We start from the raw sequence: 11,958 nt of genomic DNA, 5'->3' as shown, positions 1-11,958 counted from the left end.
TTTATTATTATTACCATTACCATTATTATTGATCAAGTAATTAATTTAGATTCCACTTAATGTCCAAATAGGCTTCTAACCCCTTTATGAAGTATAAAAACCAATTCTACAAACATTGAAATATAAACATCCTTAATACACAATATAACAACCCTATTATTGAGATTCGCAAGTATCCATGCCAATAGAACGGAGCACAACCACCAATCCAAGCTTTGTGTTTCATACATTCACTGCAAAGTTGGGGACCCTTTTCATCAATTCTATAGCAGTGCTTTGAAAATACATGAAGTCCAGCCATTGCACTGTGGGTATAGGGAAGTGAATGCATTCCTGTGTTGACTAGGAAACTAGGGAGTGCTTCCTTCTTTCCTTCCAGCACAGTGCTAGAAGAGACAAAGAGTCACTCAACTGCCCATGTGATATTAGGTGTGAGGCAGATACATGATATGGCTGGGCCAATCTGATCAGAGTACCTGCAAAGCCCTGAGCATGGCACCATGAGCGGGAGAGCTGTGAGCAGTGCCTGGAAGCCTTGATGATCAGCTGATTGTCTGGGCTTCAAAGTGACACAAACCAGGCTAAAATGGGCCACCTGATATTATTGTTGTGTCCCAGCCATCTGCTGAACTTGGCCTGCAGGAGATGGAGGAGATAAGGACCCAGTCTACCAGACAAATCTGGTTCCTCACACCTGGTTTCTGCAACGTGAGGGACACTTCCATTTCTTCCTGCATCATACAGCTGTCTTGGGAGCCACCATATTGCAGCATAGCAAGATAGGAAGAGTCACCTGGTCCAAGGCGCTTGGGCAACTCACCCTCCCCTGTGCTACAGCCTATGGGCCACCACAGCATGCCGTGGGAATTATATAAAGTCTGGCTGTCTAAACCATTGGAATATTCTCAGTTATGCCACGACTCACTTCTTCTGTGGCTGTAATGTTTGTAAACAGCACAGAAACAAATTAAAGGCACAGCTGGAGGTTTCAGGAGAAATGTGCCTCCCTGCTTTCCTCTGAAATATCACCTTAGCAAAAGCTCAGCTCCGTACTACGTGCCAGTGCATTAGGAGCAGAGCGAATCAAGTCTTTTAACAACCAAGCAATACCTCTGAAGACAGATAACCATGGTTGTAATATTATTTCCTGGTTTTACTATTCCAATCCTGTTAGCATGTTCTGTTGCAATAGAGTGAAGCTGTTCATTTTATATATATACTCCTTCCCTTCCATCCATTGGTGCTTTTCTTTGCTCTTTTTTATTATGTAGGTACTCATATTTCTGTCCTTGGTGTGTTAAAAGATCATTCACACTGATAACAGCATTGATGGGATTGGCTTCCAAATTCAACATATGATGTTTTCAATATATTTGCCTGGCTTTTTGTGGTGGTGGTGTAGTGGGTCGTTCTTTTTTAAATATAGCTTTGAAAACAAACTTCTGTCTTTGAAAAAATGAATTGCTTGCACACCTGTTCCTGTTTATTTATTTTTTTAAAAAAATGTTAGCAGCACATACACACAAATCTCACAATGTGGGGGGGGGGAGAGAACAGTGAGGTGGATCTAGACTTTACCTTATACGGACGGAAAGTCTTTTTCTTTGTGTGGATGGCTTTGGATACAGAGGGAAGATCCCACCAATGTGGGGGGGAGGGATGTGATGTTTGAAATTCTCCTTCCCTCCACAACTCCCAGCACCACCAGTCACACTGTTCTGGAGTGTCCACTTATGGGAAATCCACTCAGAGGATGATCCAGCTGGCAGAAGTGAACTTTGGATCCAACTCAATGAAGACAATAGTTACTAAAGGCAGCTTCCAATTAAATAGACCTGCTAGTGCAAAGAATCTTGGCTGAACAAAGGAACTTCTCCTTCCTCTCTTTGGGTACCCTATGCCTCCCTAAATATTGTCTGGAGGTCCTTCCAGTCCTCTAGAACAGATTTTGGGAAAATGCAGGGAGGGTAGAAGGACAGGGAGTTCCATTGCGCAAGTGGGAATTCATGAGTTAATGGATCTATTTAGTTGAATTCCACCCTGTATCTGCTTAGCTGAGAGTAAGTTTCACTGAATTCAGTGCAACATTTTGGAGCAGACATGTACACTATTGTACTATAAATACACAAATAAAAAACTGGATGAATGGCACACATAGACACACTGCTTAATTCTGCCTCATATAATACACACAAACCTAATTTCAGAGATACTACAGACTTAAGCTTCTTGGTTTTTTAAAAAACTCCACACACTGGGGGGGGGGGGGAGGAACATTAAAGTACCTTATGAAAACTGAACATATTTAACACCACATTACCTTTTTTTAAAAAAGGAAATCATGCAAATATTCAAATAATTATATAAAGTCACTTGTAATTATGAAATCTGAAAAGCAGGAAGAAAATAACAGAGAAGACATATTCTTCCTAAAACAGGAGGAAGGAAAAGTATCTTGAACACCCTACACCCACCCATTGGCCACTTTGACAGATGGGTAGTACATCCCACCTATGATACCCGATATTTTATTATTTTAATTATTAAACTTATATACCACCCTCATTTGAGGATCACAGGGTGGTTTGCTATATAAAAACACAAAAATATGTAGCATAATAACAAACAAAACAATTATACTCCCTACCCAGTTTAAAAGGCCTTGGATTGTTTAATTAGCTAAAGGCCTAAAGAGGCAACTTAAGCATACATATGACCATGCAACAAAATTAACATTATACATAAGACCAAAAGAATCAAACTGATACCATAAACCATCATTTTGGTATCAGTTTTCTTACTCAGTCCTGTCTCCTATTTCGGCTCTAGATTAGCAGAGGCACTAAAATCTCAGAAGGTCATTGTTTTCTTTTGTTATTATGTCATGTATTTCTGCGTTTTTATATTGTGAACCACCCTATGATATTTGGATGACGGACGGTATAGCAATTTAATTAATAATAAAAAATGATGAAGCAACCATGCAGAAGAAAACCAACCATTCAGTTTAAAAGGTAGCACAATTCTAATCATCTTCACTACAGTATGTTGTACTGTTTCCAAAAATACTCTGTAGCAGAACTCAATCACAAACTGTGGAGAGAATCTCTGTGGGCAGTCAGTATATCCCAGGAGTGTGCCTGTGTGTGCAGCAGGAGGGCAGCCTGATGGGTGAAGGGTGTGTGGAGAGGGGACTATAGCTCAGAAGTAAAGAAGATGCTTTGCACATAAATGTTCCTTGGGTGAATTTTTCACACCTCCAGTCATGAGGATCTCAGCAGGGCTCTATTAGACCTCTGCAGAATCCCCGAAGAGTCATAGCAAATAGTTCTGGGCTAAATGAACAAATGGTCTCTGATGCAGCTCCTGATCCAATTCCAGTTGTGTGAGTTTTTTGGGGGGGTGGCTTTTTTAAATGAGTAGGTTGAATAATCCATTTAAAAATGCATGGGTTGATCCTGATAAGATCATTTTAAATGGACAGTAATTTAACTCTAGAATATGGATAGGGTTGAAATTTGATTCTGTTCACATCTGAAGGCAAGCCTATCAAATTTGCATTTTCCAAAACCATACTTGAGACAAAACACTGCCTTCCTTCAAAATCTGCACTTGAGATGCAGTTCTTCAGCAAGTAATACATATAAAAATATGTATTCTGGGATAAAATGTGTAAATAAATGTGTATATTAGTGAAGATAACATTCAAAAATGCATTACGTTGGGGGAAATTGCTTTGTAAGGCAACATAAAATAAAAATGTGTATAGTAGAAACACACAGCAAAAGATTGGTAAATTTTCATGAGGACTTTTTAAAAAAATCACAAAACAATGTAGAAATGTGGAGAACAGAACTTAAGATTGGAAAAATGAGGAACTGGGAGAAAAAAAATTGATATATTCACCCATCCCTGCTTTAGAATACATAGCTGGCTCTTTTTTTTTTTTTCATTGAAGAGCATTCCATTCACATTTCTATGTTAATGGAATTTGATTCAGTATGATTTCATCCCCCCTCCCATCAGAAGTATTTGTAGAAAAGTCAACTTGGAATTTTGAAAGGAGAAGCTCTTAAACTGGAAAATTATTCAAGTTGCCTGCTATCCATGGCCTTTTTATGTTGATTCAATCTCATATATTTTTTTAGTATTGATCAGGAAAAATATTGGTGAACTGCAACTTTGGGTGCTTCCAGGCTGTTGCTATCTTTGGGCAGGATCTAATCACACACCATCAAATTCAGGTCGCACAGTTGCAATTGATTGGGAGGTCTGGCACAACGAACTCGCTTCCCCCAAAGACCTGATTTTTTGCGATAAGGATCGCGAGAGGAACATGCGCTGGGAAGTGTGGGAGAACACTTGCTTGACGTAACAGTATCTAACCTCCCCACAAACAAGTCAGGACAAGTGCTCACTAAACAGCCAACATTGCCTAACCTCCCTGCATACAAATCAAATGAATGCTCAATAAACATTGCCCTTCGAAACCTTGGACATAATGCTTTGCTTTATTTTTTGTTTGGAGGGGCTTGCTCGTGATCTTACTATGTCTTTAGGCTTTGGGGGAAAAGATCAGCAGGAAGCAGTGTTTTTGAACTCAGTTGGGTCACTGGAACTTTCTCGGCACTCCATTCTAATTTGCAGTTTTGCTATAATAAAAGCCCCAGATATATTGCTACTGTCTAGACATTTTATCTGAAACAAGTGTCCTTCGTAATCCCAGAGGACTTTTCTATTTTATTTCCAGTAAATCAAAGTCTGTGAAGAGCTTTGGTTCTTATTAAGACATACCCTTCACAGTCCAGTGATTGCCAACAGTGGCAAACCATTGACAGTTCATTTACATATAAGTGATGACTTCCATCAGGTAGTTGGCTCAAAAAACTACAATGGACACTCAGAGAGCATATCCAATATTTCTTGCTCTTTGATGAGGATCAAGTGCCAATTTATTTATAGAAAAGTGACTATTGAAAGGTAAAGGCTTTCCTTTACTGACCTTACACCGTCTTTTTGCAGATTTGGGGAATATATTGTTAAAGCGCTTGATGCAAGTTAGTTTGTTTTGAAAAGCACACAGAACAACTTTGAGATCAAAAGGCACCAGAAAGGCTGTAAAATTTCTCGGGCAAAAAACACTGACACATTTATTTGATGTTAGACGCTGCCATACAGAAAGACAAAAACAAAAGAACAGTGCCTATTATGATCCAAACAAATAAGCATGGGATTTTTTAATTTTAATTTTTTTACACATTAGGTTTCTAAATCCTACTGAAATTGTTTCTAACCGTATAGGAATCTGGTGTATAGTACAGGCTCAAGAGCGATGTTTCTGTTATCTTCTGTCTACATCTGATGATTTAAAGATGAAATGCTTTCCATTGTATACTGGGAATTTTCATCAGAGGAAACTGAAGTTTGTTTACAATCCAGTATCTTTATAATCAAATTGATGATGCCATTTATTACAACTGGGCATGAATTGCATCCTATGCTAGACACTGTTCTCTGTTACAGCAGCAGCTTGGTTTGCTTCCTGTTCTTTCGTCTTCCTTTCTCGCATTGATGCAGCTACTAAAGCTCCAGCAACTCGAATATCAGCTGCCTTTAATATTGGATGTCCACCCACTGTAACACAAAATCAATAGATTTATTGGTATATTAAGAGCATACAAATGAAGATCCATCTCAATTGAGGACAATGCGGACAAAGGTTACTGTGGTGTGTTGTTTTGAGTTTGTGGGTGCCAAACTCGCATTTGATCCCTGGATCCAGCAAGCGTTAAAAGCTAGTCAAACCAACCTAGCTTCCTGAACCCCTGGATCCAGTAAATGTTAAAATATAAGCCCAGCTGGCTTCCTCTTGAGGTAATGGGCCATTAAGAGCACAAAGGGGGTTACAGATGTAGATACGTTCTGTATAAACTGTATAAACTCATTCCAAATGTTGTCATATTTATCCAAACAAAGTCTATGTCTGTAAGAAGTCCATTCAAATGTTGTGAGTGTTGCCATATTGTTGATCCATTGACTATCTTTATTCTTCCAATTCATCAGTATCAGTCTTTTGGCCACTTTACCTTCTTGACAATCCTTTGAGGACAGGTTTACTCTCCCAATGTAATCCAGTGAGCTTGCTGGCTGGGCAGGGATTAAAACCCTGGTCTCCCAGGTCCTAGCCTGACCCTCAACCCACTATGCCACCACTGGCCCTGTGTGTGTGTGTGTGTGTGTGTGTGAGAGAGAGAGAGAGAGAGAGAGAGAGAGAGAGAATGAATATATAAACTTTAGTCCCCACAGTCAATGTAAGGTGCATCTTAATGTAACTTGTTATCCTTGATTTTTCCATGAGCTATTTTGAATATAACTTTTTAGGAAACTTGAGAAAGCAACTCAAAAAACACCACCACCCAAAGTATAAATATTACTGCAAAATTAACAGAGAACACCCTAATAATGCAATGACTATCAACAAACTATTTGACACAGAAAAAGAAAAAAAGAAATGATGCAGCAGAAAAGCTGACAACTAGAGGGCAGGAGAGATTCTCCAGACATAGAGAACTAGTGAGCCCATGTTGTGACAGCAAACTCTAAATAATTAATATTGACCTGAGTTGAGCAGAGCAAAAACCATGCACAAGCACAATTGGAGCAGAAAGAGAGTTTGGTTGTCCTCACTTCAAATGCTTCAGGAATACTTCTCCCATGAAGATGTAAAGCAGAAGAGGAAGTCATAGAACCATTCTACAACCATTTAAATGTGGCTATCCACCAGAAAAGGAAATATTCCATCTAACTGCTAAAAGGCCAGACATCCTTTATCTTGGTGAGGAAGTAAGCATCTCAGCAGAAATGAAGATGTAGCAACATAAAATTGCAGCTTTCAGAAACTGAGTGTCCAAATATTGTGAGTGGCTATAAATATGTTCCCCCTCAGGTAATAAATTCCATTTTCCTTCGTCAGACTGGCCCCTTCCCCCCAGTCCCACTCCCCATCATCATCTTTGTAATCCAAAAAATATTTATCCAAAAGATAGTTATTCACCTGTTTCATAGTCCCACTAGAGTTAAAAGCTTCCTTGACTTCAAACACTTCCCAGCACTCTCCAAGTTCAATCTTCCAACGCAGTGGCTTTTGTTCCTGCAGGACTTTGGGTCTCTCCATTTGTGTTGTTTGAGGAGTAATCACTGCCTCTTCCTTCTTCATCTGCCCTTGGACTTGCCTTGTTAAACCAGATTCCTGAATTGATCGCTGTATAACTTCTTTATCCTTATTCTCTGTTAAATCATATTCACTGGCCACAGCACTCATCAAGTCCAATTTTTCATGCATCAAGTTCATTTTCTCATGCAGCTGCTCCAGCAAAACATTTGTCATGCCAAGGGCAGACACCAAACCTTCCTTCCAACACATTTCTGTCAAGGTCAAACGGCTGGTCCCACGATCCAAATCTCGCAGCTGTAAAGTCTCCAAGTAAACTGTAGCAACAAACTGACAGGCTCCCTCTAGGGGACACAATTTCTATTTGTATCCATTTTTAAAATGTATCCAACAAAGGAAATTACTTTCGATTTCAAATCCTTTCGATTTTCAGATACTTTGTTTCTTTGAAATGCAAAAATGCAGAAAGTAGTGTTGAAATTAATTTGTTTCTCTCTCTTTTTTTTAAACTATCTGTCAAAAGTACTCCGCTTTCAATCAATGGACGTCTCAAACAATTTCTGTCCCGACACCCCGTCCCCAGGTTTGGGACGATGGAAACTTAAATTCCTTTACTCTCCTCCTGCAGGATTAAACAGTCAAATTCCCCCCCCCCCTTTCTCCTGCTTCCAAGGGGGTTTTATTAGTTGTGGATGCAGGAAATTTCCAACTTTAAAGCAGTTTTCCAGGCTATTAGGTTGCAAGGTCTTTGCTTCAGTCTATATACAAAAAGCGGAAGGCAGACTTCCTGTTTAAACCTTCCCGCTTCGTGCCTAATTCATAAGTTTTGCGAATTTCTTAATCCAATTCTCCGTTTTTACTCACGGGTACTTGATTTAGAGTCCAAATGTCATCAGGAAAAAGTCAGCGCTCTCCGGCAATGGCTGCGCGGCGTCCCTCCATGGAAATAGCGATTGGTTCGCAGCACCGCGCTGCTCACCCCGCTTCACTCCAGAGCCCTGAAAAGGGGTTTCCTCATGAGTTGGGGAGGCGCTCTTGGTGCTCTGCCGAACCCCACGTTCCCAGGCTTCTCCGCCTAGGATTTCTCCGCCTGGGAGAAATCCACCCTCCGGAGACCCACTCCCCAAGAAACCAACAATAGACAAAGAAGTGCATAAGCACAAACAAGAACAAGAAAATTTGCAGAAGGGGCCTAGAAGAGATTTAAGGGCCTCGGACATAAGAACACCAGATTGATGGACTGGATGTAATGGACAGAAAGGACTGACATAACCCGAAACCAGGAAGAAGGGACGTTGGATAAAAATTAGAGATATCAAGGGAAATTCTTTTGTTAATCTTGGAATTAGTGCAACATTAATGAAATATCAGGGAATATGCTGGAAAGGAACTAAATTGGCTTTAGCAGAAATGATTTAAGGAGATATGTATGAATATGATGTAAACTTTGAAATTTTAAGATTTTTAAGATAAGATAAGGTTAAAGAGATTAAGGTAAAGTGAATAACAGATTATATTAAAAGATGGAAAGGTTATGTTGAATCAATAAATAAGATAGATTGTGAAGATTAATCATTTAAATTAAAATTGAGAAACATGGGAAGAATTTTCTGGAATAACAAATTAAACTAGAATACAAAAAGGGAGGTGTGAGGAGGTTCAAGAAATAAGCAAATGAAAAGTTGTAATCTGAGATTTGTATTTTTCTTTTTTCTTTTTTGGTTTTTTCTTTTTGTTTTATTTTCTTTGCTGTATTTTTCTGTTTTTCTTGTTTTTTGTGTTTATGTACTGATGAAATTTTGAATAAATATCATTTTTAAAAAAATTAAAAAATATAAATATGTTCCCCCTGTACATTCTTGCTGACAATAAAGCTCTCAAACAAAAGCAAATTCAAACTGTGGATATGTAAGTCTGCAGTCAATTTGTTCTTCACAAAAAGAAAATTGTGAAGTAAAATTGCAGATATGTCCAGATGGTTGTGATTTACCAGTATAGTTGAAGTGTCATTTTAAGGTCATCCCAGGAATGTACACTGTGTTAAGGCTCTGAACTGAAACTAATGTGGCTTGTGGGCCAGAGCAATCAGATTGGTCCTGCAGCAGTACAGAAGAACAAGCCTTGCTTAGGAAGAATCAGCATGGCTTCTGTAAAGGTGGCTGTTTCCTCACTAATCTTTTAGAATTCTTTGATGTGTCATTAAGCATTTAGATTGGGCTAAGAAGATAACATTTGAATTCAAAGACGCAGCAGTTTCCCCAATAATATTAAGTGGGATTGGTGCCATTTTACTTTATAAGGAAAGAAACTAGGAGGATGCACCATTTTAAAATATTTTTGATAAGAATGGCATGGGAAAGTGAATAAGGAATATTCAGTGTTCATTACTTCAAAACACTCTTCTTCTCTTCTTCTTCTTCTTCTTCTTCTTCTTCTTCTTCTTCTTCTTTTTTGGCGATCGCCGTAGCCTAGTAAGATTGTCTTCCATAAAACACAGTTTTAACAATGAGTCTGTAAGTGACTGTGGAGGCCAATTCTGGAACCACACATCCTTCAAAACACTACACCACAACCATCCAATGAGACTGATTAAACATACAAAATAGAAGCATTTCTTCATGCAATACATTAATAATATGGTTGACAGCCCACCCCCCGGTTGCTGTGATAGGCAGTAGGTTAGATGCGTTTAAAAAGGAACGACACATTTATGCATGAGGGGTCTAATCAGTGCAGATTCATCACAGTATCTAAAAAATGGAACCTTCACATTCTGGAGCAATCCACGCCATTTAGCAAATGCTGTTATTATATCTGATTTGCAAATTTCCAGGGACATTTGTTTGAAGAGTGTCATGGGGTAAAGTGCTGGACTATGTGGGATCTTGGCCCAAGCTAGCAATTTTCTAACACAAAAAAGTCTCTGTAAAAAGCACCCTAAGCCAAAGGGGGAAGCTAGAAACCAGAATGATGAAAGAATAAAGGAAAGGAAACAGATGGAAGACATAACTGGAAGAAGCCACAGACTGAAAAACCTCTTTTGGCAGTATGTGTGGAAAACCTAACGGAACTGCATAAAAGATTCTAGTTACAATTATGAAGTTATAATCTGTTACCACCTTCTATTCTCTCTTTTTTAGAGAGAGAGAGAGAGAGAGAGAGAGAGAGAGAGAAGGAGGGAGGGAGGGAGGGAGGGAGAGACTTGAGATATGTGAGAAGCAAAATTTACTTTGTGAAGAAATTAGTTGAAATTCTTACCAGGTATTTAGGGTTTGATGCAAGAATACAATTTAGGTATTTAGGGTTTGATGCAAGAATACAAAGACGTTTCAATTTCTAAGTGGGATTCACATACTAAGCTGTTTTTCCAATGAAGTGGAAAACAGCTTGCTGTAAGTCCTGAATAGGATCTAAAGATCAATTTTCAACAACAACAAAATGGGGGTCCAATCTTTTCCCCAAACTCTTCCCCTCAAAATTAGGGCAGAAAATGTGCTAGCAGCAGTAGGAGAAAGAGAGGATTCTTTCTCTTACACCAATATTCTTCCTACACCAGGGCCAGTCCAGTACGCATGCTGCCCTTCATGCCTTTCCTGGTGGCCCTCAACAATATTTGATGCTCTCCCCAAAATTTTTTGATGCCTTCCCAAAGCCGGGTAAGCAAGGCGCTGGTCTTTGGCAAGGAGGCGTGAGGACTCTGACAGGATCCTAAAGTCCACCCACCTCCTTCTCAAAGCCTAGGTAATGGGTGAGTGCTGGGTGAGGTGTCAAATTTTGGCCTTGCTTCCCACACACCATGCACAACAAGGCAGTGTGCAACCTGCGGGTTCTCTGTCAAAGACTCCATTAGCCAATTCCCCACTTTGCACTCTTGGATGCCATTACCGTATACATATGCCCACTGCTTATAACAGCCTCTACTCACAGAGGCTACAAAACTATTTCTGTACAGCTTTGGACCAAGATATCTGAAAGATTGCCTCTTCTCCTTATATACACAACAGGTCACTGTTCTCTGCAAGAACAATTCTCTAGCAGATATCATCTTATCACAATGTAGGATTCAGGCCTTTGGTGTTGCGGCACCTCCCCTTTGGTATTCCTTCCCTTTTAATATGAAACTGGAGCCATCTCTGTGGTCTTTTTGATGCCTACAGAAGACCTTCTTCTTTCCACAAGCCTCTCAAGTGGAGATATTTCCAAATCTGCATCTGGTTTGCAATTGATTTTTAATTGTTTTATCAATTGTTATGTGTGGCCCTGGGCTTCTTAGGGAAGAAAGGCAGGATATAAAATAAATATATAAAGATCCTCTTCCCAGATTCCTAGAGAGTCATCTACAGTAGCTATTCCCTCACCCCGTCTCCAGTGCAGAGGGCATCCATTGACTGCTCCTCTCTCACCAGCTCTCCTAGGCGAGCCTCACTTCCACAACACACCATGGCAATACCGCCTACATCATTTATGGGTGTGTAGGTGTACATGCCAACCTAGCAGTTCGAAAGCACGTCGAAGTGCAAGTAGATAAATAGGTACCGCTCTGGCGGTAAGGTAAACAGCGTTTCCGTGCGCTTCTCTGGTCCGCCAGAAGCGGATTAGTCATGCTGGCCACATGACCCAGAAGCTGTATGCCAGCTCCCTCGGCCAATAAGGCAAGATGAGCACCACAACCCCAGAGTCGGCCACAACTGGACCTAATGGTCAGGGGTCCCTTTACCCTTTACCTTTAGGTGTACATTTATCTATAGTGTTATTATATGGTTTCCTCACTAGATGGCACTGGACTT

At 39.8% G+C, this 11,958-nt stretch overlaps 1 protein-coding gene across 3 annotated transcripts in view; it reads right to left on the bottom strand.

Annotated features, from left to right (window-relative positions):
- Positions 1-5,123: 5,123 nt before the first annotated feature.
- The window catches only part of IQCM (IQ motif containing M), a 99,297-nt gene continuing 92,462 nt past the window's right edge, over positions 5,124-11,958 (bottom strand). For all 3 annotated transcript variants that reach the window (XM_053403154.1, XM_053403156.1, XM_053403155.1), the window contains exon 12: positions 5,124-5,634. In XM_053403154.1, the coding sequence (XP_053259129.1) occupies positions 5,501-5,634 (134 nt within the window). In that variant the 3' untranslated portion in view covers positions 5,124-5,500. The remainder of the gene's footprint in view (positions 5,635-11,958) is intronic.

Source organism: Podarcis raffonei, chromosome 9 (genome assembly GCF_027172205.1).
Source record: "Podarcis raffonei isolate rPodRaf1 chromosome 9, rPodRaf1.pri, whole genome shotgun sequence".
NCBI classification, from domain to species: Eukaryota; Metazoa; Chordata; class Lepidosauria; order Squamata; family Lacertidae; genus Podarcis; species Podarcis raffonei.
The sequence above is the reverse complement of the archived record's forward strand: the minus strand, read 5'-3'. Positions and strand labels throughout refer to the sequence as shown.